The 17,597-nt window shown below is 31.2% G+C and overlaps 2 protein-coding genes across 2 annotated transcripts in view; both read left to right on the top strand.

Annotated features, from left to right (window-relative positions):
- Window positions 1–1,428: 1,428 nt before the first annotated feature.
- LOC139521464 (NBAS subunit of NRZ tethering complex-like) lies at window positions 1,429–17,595 on the top strand. Its single transcript, XM_071314939.1, has 12 exons — window positions 1,429–1,440; window positions 1,825–1,997; window positions 2,289–2,358; window positions 2,897–3,022; window positions 3,695–3,846; window positions 10,923–11,060; window positions 13,100–13,178; window positions 13,894–13,998; window positions 14,485–14,549; window positions 14,751–14,822; window positions 15,479–15,553; window positions 17,490–17,595. Exons 1-12 carry the CDS (start codon window positions 1,429–1,431, stop codon window positions 17,572–17,574), a joined length of 1,152 nt encoding a protein of 383 aa, XP_071171040.1. The 3' UTR covers window positions 17,575–17,595.
- The window catches only part of LOC139521944 (NBAS subunit of NRZ tethering complex-like), a 59,879-nt gene continuing 59,771 nt past the window's right edge, over window positions 17,490–17,597 (top strand). Inside the window, exon 1 of the mRNA XM_071315760.1 lies at window positions 17,490–17,568. The gene's annotated coding sequence lies outside the window, so the exon portion shown is untranslated. The remainder of the gene's footprint in view (window positions 17,569–17,597) is intronic.

The following is a 17,597-nucleotide window of genomic DNA, read 5'->3' as shown; positions in this document are numbered from 1 at the left end:
TTTGCTTGTATTTTCATTGTCTCTCAGTTTTGTTAAATCTGTTCAAAATACTATTATGATATATCCCATGGTACCTTAAGGTGGTATCCAACGCCTTCACTAAAATTAAATTGGCTCATTGAATTTTCATAAAATTTTGACAAAGTATTTAATTTGACCCTTCGACAAAAATATAAAAATTTCAAAAAATTTGAACCAACCATTTTATCAGAAAATTACACTGGTTACATAGCAGTTTGACAAACCTTATCCCTATTTGTCTGCCATTACTGGACATCACAAAAGTTCCTGTAAAATTTTGATGTCATTATACAAAATATATGACACCCCAATGGAAAGGTGATTGTTGTATGGGAGTGGGAAGTGGGACAGATCCTTGGGTCAACCGGTAATAGCGATAAGGTGTATTCTAGTGTAAGATCTTTCTAGGAAGGAGGAACCATTTTTTTTAGCTCACCTGGTCCAAAGGGCCAAGTGAGCTTTTCTCATCACTTTGCGTCCGGCGTCCGGCGTCGTCGTCGTCATCGTCGTCCGTCGTCGTTAACTTTTACAAAAATCTTCTTCTCTGAAACTACTTGGCCAAATTTAATCAAACTTGGCCACAATCATTATTGGGGTATCTAGTTTGAAAATAGTGTCCGATGACCCGGTCAACCAACCAAGATGGCCGCCATGGCTAAAAATAAAACATAGGGGTAAAATGCAGTTTTTGGCTTATAACTCAAAAACCAAAGCATTTTGAGCAAATCTGTCACGGGCTTAAATTGTTTGTCAGGTCAAGATCTATCTGCCCTGAAATTTTCAGAAGAATCAAACGCCCCGTTGTTGGGTTGCTGCCCCTGAATTGGTAATTTTAAAGAAATTTTGCTGTTTTTGGTTATTATTTTGAATAATATTATAGATAGAGATAAACAGTAAACAGCAATAATGTTCAGCAAAATAAGATTTACAAATAAGTCAACACGACCGAAATGGTCAGTTGACCCCTTTAGGAGTTATTGCCCTATATAGTCAATTTTTAACCATTTTTCGTAAATCTTAGTAATCTTTTACAAAAGTCTTCTACTCTGAAACTACTGGGCCAAATTTAACCAAACTTAGCCACAATCATCATTGGGGTATTTTGTTTAAAAACTGTGTTTCGTGACCCGGTCAACTATTCAAGATGGCCGCCATGGCTAAAAACAGAACATAGGGGTAAAATGCAGTTTTTGGCTTATAACTCAAAAACCAAAGCATTAAGAGCAAATCTGACAATGAATTAAATTGTTTATCAGGTCAAGATCTATCCGCCCTGAAAATTTCAGATGAATCGAACAACTGTTGTTGGGTTGCTGCCCCTGAATTGGTAATATTAAGGAAATTTTGTTGTTTTTGGTTATTATCTTGAATAATATTATAGATAGAGATAAACAGTAGACAGCAATAATGTTCAGCAAAGTAAGATTTACAAATAAGTGAAGACAACCGATATGGTCAGTTGACCCCTTTAGGAGTTAATGCCCTTAATAGTCAATTTTGAACATTTTTCATAAATTTTTGTAGATTTTTTTTTAAATATTTTCCACTGTAATTACTGGGCCAAGTTCATTATAGATAGAGATAATTGTAGCAACAAGAATTTTCAGTAAAGTAAGATGTACAAACACATCACCATCATCAAAACACAATTTTGTTATGAATTTATCTGTGTCCATTGTTTAATATGCACATAGACCAAGGTTAGCGACACAGGCTCTTGAGAGCCTCGAGTTTTATTTTTCACTATCTGAATTTAAGTCTATATGCAATTCAGATAATAAAGGTACAATTTTTTCCTTGAAGGTTGAATGTGTGTTCCCTCAGAAAAGAAGACTTGGTGATACAACTGAAGAAGAATTTGAAGACAGTGATGATGAAGAAACTTCTTTTGTTTCCAAGACAACCAAACTAACAAAAGATGTCCTTTATTATGTTACAGACATGGAAAGATTTCAGCCACCAAGAAAAAGACCAAAGTAGGATTAATAGATGTTCAGAAATCAGAAATAAAGTGTTAACATCATTAATATATATTATGTCACAAACAAAAGTATTTTAAAAACTAAACTAATTAATTCAAAGTAGCATAATTAAGTTATTACAAAAATAGTTGATAAAACTTAATAGTCATAGCAAGGATACAAATGCTAAGGAAGAAGTTATCTATTGATGAGTTCAGATGTAATAGATGTATTTTTGTTTTAGGTCAGATGTACAGAAATTTTTTTAACAATTACTTTTTTGTCATTTGTCATTATTTATTTCAGAATAATTAACAGAACATACAGACTTGTGTGTCTCAAATCAACGACCCCAGAAGAATTGTATACTAGAAAGGTGAATGAAAATTGACATCAAAATTAATCATATAAATGTAGTAAAGATAGGATTACAGACATAACCCCAGTGGAAGATATATATATCTGTGTTATTGCATTGTAACATTGTAACATCTCTGTTTACAAGATCCCTATGAAACATATTGTAGGTTTGAAATTTTATAACCAAAGGGAAAACTTGTATAAAAAAAATGTGAATATGACCCATCCATGCAACTAATCATAATTAATAGGGTCAGTCGATTCAATGTATAAGTATTTTAAATTTTTTTATCAAGAATACATATATGAAAGAAGACCAATTCTATTCCTCTTTTGACTTATTGATTGCAATGGATTAACAGCCCCTTTTACCCCCCATTAACACTGTTGTTCAATTGGTTTGGCTGGCAATTAAAAAAAAAACTTTAATATTTTCAGTTAGTCTAAACTTTCTATTGGTGCTTTTCCTTATGTTTATGAATATTTACTTGTATTATATATTTGCTGCATGTAGATGTGTTCTATTAATTACACATCAATTTATTTTTTTTCAGATTGACCATGAAGAGTATGGAGAGGCATTAGAGCTGGCTAAAGCTTATGGTCTAGATACAGATAGAGTATACCAGAGACAATGGAAGAAATCTGATGTATCTATTGCATCTATTCAAGATTATTTGGTGAGAACATCAATTATTTTATGAATAAAAGATTTTAAAGGATAACAGAAGTTATCAACAATATTGGACAGTACAAAAATAACATGTCTAGTCCGACAACTGACTCCTCTAGAAAAATTTACAAACAAAGACAAACATCAAGAAACAACACAGGGTCCAGATAACCTGGTTTGGTTTACATACAAAATGTGTTGGGGTTAAAACCTGTTTTTTGTGCATCTTTTGTATTTTTAGACACCAAGAAAACACACACTATAAAAATTTGAACAGTGCAGCTTCCAACAGGATGATCACTAACTAATACAAGGAAATATAAAAATACATGTACACATATTTGGAAACCAGGGTCAAATGTACCTTACTGCAGGAACCAATGATCTACAGCTGTTGTGGTTGGATGATATTTGTTTGGTATTTATTAGTTTATTCCTGTATTAAAGGGGTTTGCTAAAATGTCCGCCATTGTAAAGCCATGTGAAAGGAACTGAAAAAAATAGTGTAGTTGAACTTTATGATCAAGACAACATTTTAAGATGTGAGATCCTCTCTTTTTTGTAAACATGTTTGTTATGTTTTCTGGCTTCTTCTTTTCTGTGATCAGTAACAAAATCCAAAATGAAACATTTTTGTTTTTTGGAAACTCATGTAAGAGAAATTATTGTACTATTTCAGAGTAAGATTAAGAAAAGATCGTGGGTTTTCCATGAATGTATAGAAAGAATTCCTTACAACATAGATGCCATGAGAGAATTGTTAGAGTTTGGACTTAAAGGGACAGATTTACAGGCATTGTTGGCTATTGAAAAGGGGGAGGATGGAGGAAGGTAGGTCAATTTACATTTACATCAAAACCCGTTCATTTTCTTTAATTTTTTTATAAATTCAGATGCGGCAGTGGTACTCACAACAGTGTACACTATTTGTGTAAATCTTTATATTTTATAAGGAAGAAGATCTGGATCCTGCATACTTTTGTATGCAAATACCTTATGTTTTGAGTTTCTGTCCGTCATATGTCCACTGACCTTGACTTCATTTTCATTGTTCAGTGACTACTTTTTTTAGTCATAGGAATTTCTCACTTATTATGAGTACTAGAATTACCAAATTTGGTATATGTGTTCCTTGCGATGTCTAAATACCCAAATGACAGGGTTCATCCTGACCTCAACCTCATTTCATGGATCAGTGAGGAAGATATAAGATTGGTGGGCAAGTCAGTATCTCAGTAATAGGTCAACTCTATTTGGTGTATAAAAATTGTAAAATGTACATAGCAGACTGGCAGGTTTCATCTGACCTTGACCTTTATTTCAGGGTTCAATGAACTATGTTTAGCTTTTTGTGGTTTGGTCTATTTCTCAGGTACTAAAAGCAATAGATTAACTGTATTTTGTACATGGAATGATTACAGGGTGTAGCTTTCAAGGAGGTTTCATCTGACCTTGATCTCATTTTCATGGATCATTGTCAAAGTAAATTTTTAATGGTTTTGTCAGTTAATGATGGTCAGATACTATTGTTTTTGTTAAGATGGTAGTCTAAAGGTTTGTATGTACAACTTTTTGGGGCTACTCAGTAAACACTCAATTTTACTTTAATGTTGGTCATTAACTGTTAGCCTGTGTATACACAGACATTTGATAAACATTACATATACTTTTATAGTTATTGTATGTTATTATTGTAATCAAGCTAAGGTCTCTGGGAATAAGTACCTCTCTTCATTTTCAAACTGCTTTGGTGGGTTTTATGTGATTAATTTGTACTTTGTAGGGTATGAGATGTTTTGTATATTATAAATTGTAAAGCTTAAATGCAATCTTGTTATCTGTTGTACAATTAATACTTCTAAGTAAGTCAGTGTAAATGAGTTTCTGGGCCATTATGAAACCAGTAACTTTGCCTTTTTTCCTGCTACACTGTATTCATTACCCAGATATACATATAAAACTGGCCCTTATCGCTGGCAAAGTACAAATGGTTTATATCATGAGTGTGAAAGTCAATGCATTTATCAGTGTTTGTGCACACCCGAGAAGTTGACCACCCGGCAATAAGCAAATAGATATATGTTATATAGAATGAATAATAGGTTAAATATTAACAATTATCAGTCCAGAATTATCACAATTTCCCCCACCCAAGTCTTAAAATACTCCTGTATTTTCTGGAAGTAACAGTATACCAGTACTTTTATTCTTTACTTTTGGTCTCTGTGTTCTTCAATCTTTAATGGAATATATTCACACTGTTTAATTATATCATCCACACTTCTGTGTCTACTGTGAAATCATCTTTCCATCATCTTTAGAAAATTGTCATATATTTCACTCATAAGCAATTTCTAATAAGACATACCGTATGACACATTTAAAAACCCTAGAGAAACACCAGAGCCATTTTCAAATTTCAAATTTCTTCCACTTATCTACAAAAACACAGTATCACTATAACATCAAATAATAACTTCTGTTGACGCTGCAACTTTAATTATTAACTACTGTGAAAGTACTTTTCGTGGGGTACCAATTTTCGTGGTTTTCGTGGATGACTTTATCCACGAATTTAAGTGTCCAACGAAATAAAATAACCAATGTCCAAATCAAGACATGGAAAGTTCCCATCCGTAGGTTTGACTACTGATATGATCTAGAGAATATATTGAATAACGCCAAATCTGAGAATACTTTAATAGCAGTCACAGAACTACAACTGTATGCATGATTAAACCCATTTAATCTTTAATAACCTAAACTGTACATCTTTTGATCGTTTTATTCTCATAAAAAATATTTTTGATCGATGAAAGTCAGATTTCCGGTATTGATATGCTCGTATGATAAAGTGTTCATTTTATATCCTCATAGTTCTCATACATATGGGAAATAATAATTTCATGCTAGGCTTGATTTTGATCAGAATTATTTGACAATTCAAGATACATTTATAGCATTTGTTTATGTTACTGTTTTCTTTAGGTGACATGTTTATGGCCTAATTAACACCTTTGATCTGTTGATCACTTTATCATGGTTCAATTAGTGTTATTACTACGATTTAAAAGGGTCGATGTTTACTTTGCAATTTCCTTCAATCTAGACTATTTGAACCTTTGTTTCTAAAGGCTTTAATTTTTCATTTTATTTTTTTAGAAAACTAAAATCCACGAATTTAAAAACCCACGAACATGTAAATATTGCTCAAACCACGAAAATTGATACCCACGATTCAAGTACTTTCACAGTACCTTGGAAATATCACAATATTTCACCAAATTTTCTAGCAAACTCCCTCTTTTCAACCAACTCTGGGGTGATCAATCCCTTTAGGCAAATCTGGGCTGAGTTTCTAGAAATATCACATAACTACTGAATGCATTCACAACACTTCACCAGTCCAGAATTGTCACAATATTGTTATTGAATATTTACTAAAAGGTTAGCTCCTGAAAACCTGAGATGTTTATATTTCTTAATTTGATGATTGTACATGTATAGGTAAACCAGGCCTATCTTTACAGGAACTTGCCATACTGTGACTATAGCTATACCTGTTAAGTTCTGTGTCATTCTGGTGTCTTGTCTCATTGGCAATCATACCATATCTTTCTTTTTAATATAATTATATAATTTAATTTCGGATGTAACATGTCTTCTGATTGGCTGACAGTGTTTTGTTTATCAGCTCATAGAAATAATTTTGTCATTTGAACGTGACGTCATCAACGTTTTTTTCCTGATTTACTCCAGTTTGAATGGAATCTATAATTAAATTATAAGGAATGACTGTAATATTTTGTCTGTCTATTCGAAATAACGTCAAGGGATTATTCAGAATTTATGGCATTTAGAAAAGCACTTATTGACCATGTTTTAGAATCTCCTATTTTACAAATCAATGTAGCAATCATTGCCAAGGCCTTTCCCTGTGCTCTGAAATGTTTATCTATTTTAGCTACAGAGTAAAAGTTAACCCTTACCATGCTAAATTGTTTTCAGAAAATGTATAATTTTCGTTTATTTGCAAAAATATGCAAATTATATGCAAATGAGCTTAGCCCTGTTGCTGTGGCATATTGATGCCTTTAAATCTAATAAAGGTGATCACGGGGTGGGGTGGTCGGCTTGAGGAGGCGGGGGTTGGTGGACAGGAATTTGCCCCAAAGTTGGTCATCAGGTGCAAAAAGCGTCTATTTTGACGATTTTTCTTCCTTTCTCTTGATCCAGGGATGCTGGTAAAGGTATCCAGCTGTAGCCGGCATGTAGAGTAGACCCTAGTTAACAAATTGACCCCAACAGTTGTTAGGTGGGAGTTAATCTGATCTTGGTTCAGCAGTCTACAGAAGGTCATTTAGACCAAAAATACGGAATTTCACGATTTTTTCCAATTTTTGACTTCAAATGGACCTTAAACCGGAATACCTATACATATTTCAATAATAATAACGTTCAGTAGTGATATGGTCGTGGGTTTGCACTATTTTGGCAAGTTTTATGCCTCTGAACTTCCTGTTTAAGACACAGATGTGAAGCCCACCCCTCCAAAAAACCGAGTTTCAGCCAATTTCAATTTTCCAAGGCTGTAGTTGTGCTCAAAATGCAACTTATACATGAGAAACATGAATATGGATAGCCTCAGGTTGACGGAACATGCATAAATTTAAACACAAGTATCATAAAGTGGACTTCTAAACGCCATTGGAGCCAAATAACGGTGTTTTGGGTACACACGTCATATGATGGTCACCGCATGGTAAGCGTTAAGACAACAGACAATATTTGAAACTGCAGCTTGTATGCATATGAAGATGTCTGTGTGGCAGGGTTTAATTGACATTAACCTAATTTTCTTGGTTCATTGCTTAATGTTAATTTTTCATGGTTTTGTCAGTTTATCAGGTACATTTTACTAATATATCAACTATATTTTGTGAATCAAGGTGTACATTGACAATAAAATTGAGAATGGAAATGGGGAATGTGTCAAAGAGACAACAACCCGACCATAGAAAAAACAACAGCAGAAGGTCACCAACAGGTCTTCAATGTAGCGAGAAAATCCCGCACCGGGAGGCGTCCTTCAGCTGGCCCCTAAACAAATATATACTAGTTCAGTGATATTGAAAGCCATACTTAACTCCAAATTCCTTTTGAAAGTTTTTTTCACCATGATCTCATCGTTATGTTATTACATTGTATTCAGTTTTGATTAAAAAAAACAAGGAGTCAAGAAATTTCAGGATGTGCACTCTTGTTGATGTGTAGCAACTTCTAAAGTACATTTTTACAAAAATAAAAGGAGCAATAAATATAATTTATAGTTAGTTTTATTGTTGTTCAAAATATGTCTTTTTAAATTCATGCAATTAAGTTATGAATTTGAAATACAATTTATTTTCTTAAAAGCAAGAAAAGAAGAATTATATCAGTACAGGCTATGGAAGTAATTAAAATCAGTTAATCAGAATCCAGAAACAGTATATATTTTGGCTTCGTTGGGTTCACTTTCATATGTATTACAGCCTATGTACAATGTGCCTGTACTGTCTATGTCTATAGAGTATGGACATTTAATATGTAACTGTTCCTTAGTGTTAAGGTAATGAATGCACTGTCCTGTAGTATTGAGGATATGAATCATGTGATGATGATCATCTGTAACTATAATGTTGTCAGATTTTGTAGCCACCAAATCTTGAGGATTTATAGTTTGTTTCTTGTTTATATCTGGATTACCGGTGTATACCCATCTTACTCTGTCTGTCTTATCTAATGCCACTACTCTACCTCTCCCTTCTTCATCTAGACCATCAACGACATAAATGTTATTGTCATTGTCTGTAGTTATATTGAAGGGAAGAGTAAATATCAATTTCCCTTTGTTGTCAGTGTGATAAACTTTTTCTTTTTCTCCATCCATACTCATCATGATGACTTGTCTTGGACCATTGACAGGGAAAGGTTTTGTTTGGTTCTCTCTTACACCCACTAAGATCTTATGGTCACTTGTTACATGGACACCAAGGGTTATTAAAGGATTTACACTGAATTTTGTTGGATTCACTTTATTGGTGCCACAGGAAAGTATTGTAAGGTTTGATTCTTTTGAAGATAGAAGTAGGTCACCTGATGGTAGTAACGCCATGTCGAGTACGTTTGTCTTAAAAGTGTGCAAATCACATAATGATTCATTTGTTAATTTTAATTTATGTAGTTCATTACTTGGAAAACCAGAGATTAAAATACTTCTGTCATCACAACAGACTAAATTGCAAACAATCCCGAACTCTGTTTTGTATTGCTTTATCACTTTTAATTCAAATATCTTTTGGTCATCATCAGATTCCTTTAATTCTCCAAGGTAGAAATCTTGAACTACATTTTTACCTGGGACAAACTTAGGCAACTTTTTAAATTTAGGGTTGGCAGGTACTATTCTTTGTTGTCTTGAAATTTTCTCCTCCGAATATATATGGAAAACTTGATTAGCAATATTTGAATTTAAGGCCTGGTTTAAATTCTTTCTCCTAAGGTCTAAATCTTTGTTGATCTTCTGTGATCTATTCCGAGCATTATTCACTGATTGCATCAGAATTTCCTTTCTCCGATCAAGTTCTTTCAAAAGTTTATTGGTATGCTTTTCAACTTCATCCTTTAACACTTTTTCTCGGTTGAGAATATTCTGCTTTTCCAATTCATATTTGCGATCTTCTGAAGATTTCAAAATTCCAAGTTCAGATAATACTTCTTCATTTTGATCTATTTCCTCTTCAATCTCAGAATTAAACATTTTCATTGATTTCAATGTAAGTTGATATCCTTCAGCGAGTTCAATCATAGTGTGTTTGTTATGAATTTTTGTTATACACAAAGGGCAGACAACTACTTCACAAGATTGACAAAATAAGAAACAGTTGTGTTCACTATGAATTCCACATTGCATGTTACTTAAATCTAGGTTATCCTTAATCTGTTGCTGGTGAGAAGAAATGTCCTTTATATCTATAATTGTATGCTGGTCAGTTGATTTCACTTTTTTATGAAGTTTCTGACATTTTGTACACAAGAGGAAGTCACATTGTATACATTTCCATTTAATCTCGTTTGATTCCTCACACATCTGACATAACATTGGAACTTGTCCTTTCTGAAATGATTTTGATAATGCCATTATGGTGATTTAGTTTAACAATTTTGTCTATAAATATAAGTGATATTCTTGATCACTTAATTATTTCGGTTGTCAAAATCATATCCAGGTGTTTACTTATCTATAACCTAAACAGATCAAGATAATTGTTATCTGTCAAGGTTATATGTAGTACATGATATCTAGATATTTAAACAATGTATCTAATACTTTGTACCTCTCGTTCATCTATTTAGCTTAATATTTAAATAAAGTTATTATTCTTAAACTCAAACTAATTGTTGATTTTACGTTATAAAGATCATAATATTTCTGTCCTTTTTCTAGTCAACTTCACAGTGATTTATTTTCTCAGTTTTCATGCAATGTTGATGTATTCACAGAAGAGAAAATCCCACTTTGACATATTCTTAAAGATTTATATTGGTTGGTTTTTTTTTCTTTTCTAACTTGTGAGAAAGTCTCATTATTAAACTGATATAAGAATTTTTTGATATAAAGTGTTTGTTAACAGTTAGAATTACAAATGCTTCAATTAGCTTAATCAGGAATGAGTCCTTTTATACAACTTAATGAACCAAAATGTTGTAGAACATAAAGTTTTCAGTGACATTTCCTAATTTCTTTTATGATATATTAATCAAGTACAAAAATGTATTGATTTTGTTTATGTACTCCTCAAAACAATGTACATGTAAAGTCTTTCTTGCTAATTCACTTCAAATTTTATTCTATAACCGTACTTTAGGTTTATCCTCTGTGATCCAGAAGATGGTCTTTATGAAGATATAACATTAGATGAGTTTGATCCTAAAACACAGACAAAGAAAGAAGAATTGAAGAAAGCTAAACAAGAAGAAATGTTGAATGAACTGGAATTTAAAAAGTTAGTTTTAGATTATAGATAAAAATTTCAATATTAGATATATAGTTGTAGTCACAAATCAACTTCTTGTGTTCCTGATTCCAATAAAAAGTTATTCAAATCTACATAAACTGGAAACCTGTCTTTGAAACAATATCTAATTAAATATCCAGTTTGAGGTTTAAGACATAAAAATTTTTCCTAATTGCGTTGTCTTTCATGACCATCTTATTCAGTTTTTCCCAACTATATTGTTCTATGGATAAGCATTTGGTTTTGCTTGTTTTGATGGATTGGAAATCTTTGGTTTTGTAATTGTGATGGAACACAAAATTGACAACAATTAACTGATATATTCTTTCTTCAGAACACAATGTTGCATATATTTTAAAAAATACCATAAAAGTTTACATTGTTGATTTTTTTGAAAAAATGAAGTGCTTTGATTATTTAGAAAATTAACTGCTTTGAATAAAGATACATCATACTAAATTGGAGACAACCAAAGAACCTGTACATTTTATAGATTTTTTAAATTTAGAATTAATAACTTAGAACAAATGGTCAGATGTTGTTAGAAACTTGTCCCCATTTTGAATACTGTAAAAAGATTTAATAGTAAATAAAAGTTTTTACATAAAAAATTTTCTTCCAATAAATGATGAAATGTTAAAAGTAATGTATCCTTCTTGTTATGGAAGTGAGATAAAGTGTTTTTTTTCATTCTGTCGTCTGCATCTTTACCATTAAGGGCATACGATACAGTTACAGTGGAGGTAATGACAATGCTAGCGCAAATTGTTATTTAAGCGACGTCAAACTATGACTTATGGGGAAAAAGCTCAGTTTTTGACTGAGTTTTATCATTCAAACTATTTAACTTGAAAACGAGTTCATGAACCCCTCTTTTTAAAATGCCATTTAGTTTGATTACGCGAGAAGTTTATATGTGCCAATTTTCATGAAAATGTAAATAGTGCATTTTTTTAAAAGGAGTAGGTCCGGTAAGGGCTGATATTGGCCTCAAATTTCAGGTTCATCTAACGAAAGGTTTTGAGCACTTTTTAATCACCTAAGTGTCTATTTCACTTTATTTGATTAGTTTTTGTAAAAGATTTTAACTGATTTAATCATTAAAATCGCTCCGATTCAAGCCTAAATATGAAAAATCTATCAAATATTCCAAAAAACGTCACTTTTCAGATGGTTTTTGTCAAAAAATGAAAGTGGCCGCATCGGTGTTCATCCTCAACCTTTATACATGCTATGTATTATCATCAAATACAACTTACATTTCAATATTATGAATGAAGACGAATGCGGCCACTTTCATTTAAGACGGAAACCACCTAAAATTTAACTAAAATACTAAAATTGTGAAGATTTCAGTAATTTAGCATGACTTAATGATGCTAGAACCTGACATATGTGCATTGTGTTGTCAAAAACCGCCCATATTTGTGTAGCAGAAACATTATACTTTCCAATAAATACATTTTCACAATTTTGCAAAACTGCTATATTTTGGGGCCAAAAAGGGGTCTTACTGAACCTACTCCTTTGATAAATATACAGCAAAAAATTATGATTATTTCTATATTCATGAACATTTGATCAAAATGAATTATTTCTGAAAAGAAAATGTATAAATTTTTAGGATACTTATAAAATACAGAAATTTCAAATTATTTAACAAAAACAATTTGTGTTTATCTTTTAAAATAAAAAAAAAGTTAATATGTCTTTCTTTCCTAAGGGAAACTACGGCCACAAATCAGAATTTTGAGCAAATATACAAAATTATGACCTCATTTTACTCAAAAAGTAGTACATGAAGGTATATTTTTTATTACATATTTGATTTAATCAGGTTAAAAATAGTCTATATGGAAATATTGATCAAAATGTAAATACGGGATCAAAACTGTATCGTATGCCCTTAAGGCTCTTCCTGTGGATATTTAATTTAGACATCAATATACTGTATACCTATAAATAAAAAGATTGAAGTATTATATTCAGTATATGATATATTTAATTTTATCTTTATCTAATTTTAGTCTGAATCTAGAACAGAGAGAAGTATGTCGTGTCAGAAGAAAACTTCTTCAGTATTTGTACAGATTGAAAACTTATGAGGTAACATGATAATAAAAAAGAAGATGTGACATGATTGCCAATGCGACAACTCTCCACAAGAGACCAAATGACTCAGAAATTAACAACTATAGGTCACCTTACGGCCTTCGACAATGATCAAAACCCATACCGAATAGTCAGATATAAAAGGCAACGAAATGACAATGTAACAATGTAAAACAATTCAAAGCAGAAAACTTTCGGCCTAATTTATGTACAAAAAATAAATGAAAAACAAATATATAACACATAAACAAACGACAACCACTTAAGTACAGGATCCTGACTTGGGGCAGGCACATACATACAGAATGTGGCGGGGTTAAACATGTTAGCAGAATCCCAACTCTCCCCATACCTTGGACACTGGTGTAACAGTACAACATAAGAACAAACTATAAAAATCAGTTGAAAAAGGCTTAACTCAGATGGATGCAAATAGAAATACTACACAGATCTAGTGGATGTGAATTGTCTATATATTGTTAAATGTTATAAATATCAGTAAAATAAATCAACAAAAACACAAAAATTTCATATAGATAATATGACTATATTTTTAATGACTACACAAAGTGAATGATTTCCAGAGATATTGAATATAGTGTGGCTTTAAATACATCAGCTTTAAATTACTCCATCTCCATAAGCCTATGCCTTATTGCTTGAAAAACTTTGTGCAGGCTGTGGTAATATTTGATCTGTTTGTTTGCAGTGCATTCTGGGAGGTGTCCATGCAGCAGCAGAAAGGTTTAATGAAAAATTCTTCCAGAAATTCAGATCAGAAAACATAGTGGAAACTGCAGTTAATTATGCCAGGGTAGGTCTCCATTGTTACAGTGCATTTTATGGATTTTGGTGTTCATTTAAAAAGTGTTGCTGATTGGTTATTTTTTATGAGATATTTATTGCCCACTGATTAAAAATTGTGAAGTTTAAGATTAAAAATCAACTGCATTTTCTTATTAAATTTGACAGAAAATGTGTATGCATTAAAAATATTTGGTTAAAAAATATACTACTTGTCTTAGCAAGATATATAGTGGAAACAAATGATTTCTTATAATAAATTATTGGAAATTATAGTTTGTGATTTTTTCAAAAAGTTAGATCAAACAATTTCAGAAAGTATTTAGTGTTATAAAATACATTTCAAATTTGGGAGATTCAAATTAAAATGGAAAATACTTATTTTAAAAGTTTTCTTTTAAATATAACATAGAAAATATGGAATAATAATATGATGTAATTTCTTAATTCTTTTATTTTGATAGTGTTTGTTTATATTCATAGTTTATATTTACAGGATAATAATATAGAAGCTTTAGAAACCCTGTTCACCTTTCACTGGGAAGATCTAAGACCTCACAGGTAATTGTCAAAGCTTATTGGAAACAATAATGTGTAGAATATAGTTTTCATTTTTTTAGTTTAGCAATTTTGACTTCATTATCTAACCAAACCTTAATAACAATCCAAATAAAACTGACCACTTGCAAGACAATATTTTTTATTGTTGCTGAATATAACATTGCTGAAGGAATATTTCATTTTAATATTGGTATGTTTTAGGTTAGGAATATTGTCTAATTTTCCAGAAACAACAAATCCACATGAATATAGGTCACTGCTACCCGAAGTTGGGTAAGTGATATAAAAGTTTGTTTCATAATATTTCTTTCTGCATTATTTAGATTCATTATTAATATTTTCAATATTAGTCTGTTAATAGATGCAAAGTAATATTATAGAAATAATTCTGAAGGTTTGAAGTTTGGTTAAATGATAATTTCATATTCAGAATTTATATAGTTTTGCTGGTTAAGATAAATTGCCCTTTTAAAGAATCCTCCACTACAAAGTCACAAATATAACTAATTCCCAAAAAAAAATCATGAATAATTTTGATTATTGGTAATTGAATTATACAGGAAATTTTGAAAGGCTACCAAACTAGAAAATGTTTGAAGAGGGTAAACTGAAAATATACTTTTTCATAATTGTCAGATATGTGTGTAATCATATTTTTTTTTTGTGTCTAGATTATTTTTTATTTGGACAGAATTGACAAAATTAACATTTAAAAGAATGATCAATGAATAACATACATCTTTAATAGATGTAAAATGTATGAACCAAAAATGTATGAACCAAATCTTACAAAGGTTTATAATTTAGTTTCCAGCACTATTAAAAGTTCCTTTGGATAAATATAAACTTCCAAAAACTAATTATTTGAGTTGGAGTAAATCAGAATCAAAGACATGTACAGTAATATTATTGTTCTTTCAATGATTTAGGAATGATGAATCAGTTATTCCCTGGGAAGAAGACCGATGGAGAGAAAAAGATTGGAGTGAGGAAGATTTTTGCAGGTAAAAAAATAAAAGATGGTTAGCGACAACATTGTACTCCTTACATGAAAATTAAGCTGTTGATTAATTAGGGATTACGTTTTAGGTTTGTTTTTAATATTGCTGATATTTAGTATACAGTTAACTCTCGTTGTCTTGAACTCGGTTGACTCAAAATTTCAGATGAGTCGAAGTTTTCACTTGGTCCCGAAATTTGTTCCATATAAATGTATGTAATTCAACTCCTGATGAGTCGAAATTGGATGAGTTGAAATTTTGGTTGAGTCGAACTAAATTTACGGTCCCAAGGTTAACAAAAGCATTCAAAATTCATTATCTATCTCGAACTAATACACATGTCAAAACATGACCTCCAAGATTTAAATGGATCGAAGAGTTAATCTGACAATACACATGTAATTAAATTTCCAGTCACTGACCACTGTATTAATTTATGACATGCTATTTCCACTGTGTTTACCTAAGAAATTGTATAAATAATTAGTGATACATTGTTTAAATTCATAAAAAAAGTATTTAAAATGTTTACAAAACAATTAATTGTGATTTATACTAATGAGCTTGGGTGTGTATAAAGTGAAGATTATGACCTCTGTAAATAATCAACCAAAAACTACTGAATCGGCGTCTTTAATCTTGTTATATTTTCTTTTGAAAAGAAAGAGTGAGATTAAACAAAATGAAGAGAAATCTAACTTTTTAAAAATTTCATGTATCAGAGAATAAACAATTTTGTCACCGACCTGAATAACGAAATTATTGAATGGAAATTACTCTGTCGAAAAAAAAGCCATAGGAAAAAATTGTAACTGAAATAATAGAATAAGTAAAAATTATGTTATTACAAAATGTATAATAATGAAAGACCATGACATTTAAATACATCGATCTGATACCAGAATATCGATCCCCTTCCCATATTCACCCGGAATTTATTTTAGTTTAACCAAGTTAAGCAAGAGTTGTGTCCCTTGGTTTGTCAAATTGCCGGTTTTCGTTTGAGTCGAACTATGTGTATCTCGAAATATTTCACTGGTCCGACTGACTTCGAGATAACGAGAGTCGACTGTATGTAATTTTGAATTTTCATTCGAATAAACATTCAGTAATACATTATATGGGGACGGAGTCCCCAATAACAGCAGAAAATTCAATAAAAAAAAAATACGGGAAAATTTCCCGAATTTTTCATTGTACTAATGAACTCAAAATCGTTCAAATTTTTTTTGTCTTGTTTTGAAATCCCGGACCTGCGCAGAAATGTACAATGTACTTCCTTTTTCCGGTCTCGTTTGTATGAAACTTTGAGTAAAATATATATTTATCAGTCTAGAATAAAATAGGAAGGAACGCGCAATACCAATTTCATTTTTAATAATTCCTTGATATGAAAAAACGTTACCTGATGATAGCGTTTCTTTGTTTACATTGCATATGACGTCATAATTTAAATAACGTCACAACTAAAATCCCTTACAACAGAACCAAAATCGGAAACGTTACAGTATTTCCGTTTCTTTTTTCTAACAAATATTTAAGTTACAAAAAAATAATTCATACAGACTTCGTCCCCATTTACAGGTAATGCCTGCCTCATATTAAATAGACCTATACTACAAAAGCGTAAATTTGAAAATGAGGTGTATTATTGGACCTTCATTCATAGCAGTCTAAATTCTCCTAACTTAGCATTCACCTGCCATTTTATAATAAAGTTTAAAAGCATATTTTGAACTTCATTTTTAGTTATACAGTTTAACTTTTCTTTCAATGACAACCTTTGCAGCACATCTATTTTAATTAGGGTTGTATTGAGTGAACCATGCAATTTTGTTTTATAATTATAAATAGACAAACTGTATCTTCAACATATTAAAATGGAGTAAGTTATTGATAGGTGGTTATTTAATTCAATTTTAACACTGATATTTTTCAGAACTATCATAGAACCAGTTTTACCAGATCTAGGAGGTTTCTTATATGAGGAAAATCCAGGTCTCAAAGAATTTAGGTTCGTATAATAATTTATAACACTAGCCAACAA

The sequence above is a fragment of the Mytilus edulis genome, chromosome 4 (assembly GCF_963676685.1).
Source record: "Mytilus edulis chromosome 4, xbMytEdul2.2, whole genome shotgun sequence".
Lineage (NCBI taxonomy): Eukaryota > Metazoa > Mollusca > Bivalvia > Mytilida > Mytilidae > Mytilus > Mytilus edulis.
The sequence above is the reverse complement of the archived record's forward strand: the minus strand, read 5'-3'. Positions and strand labels throughout refer to the sequence as shown.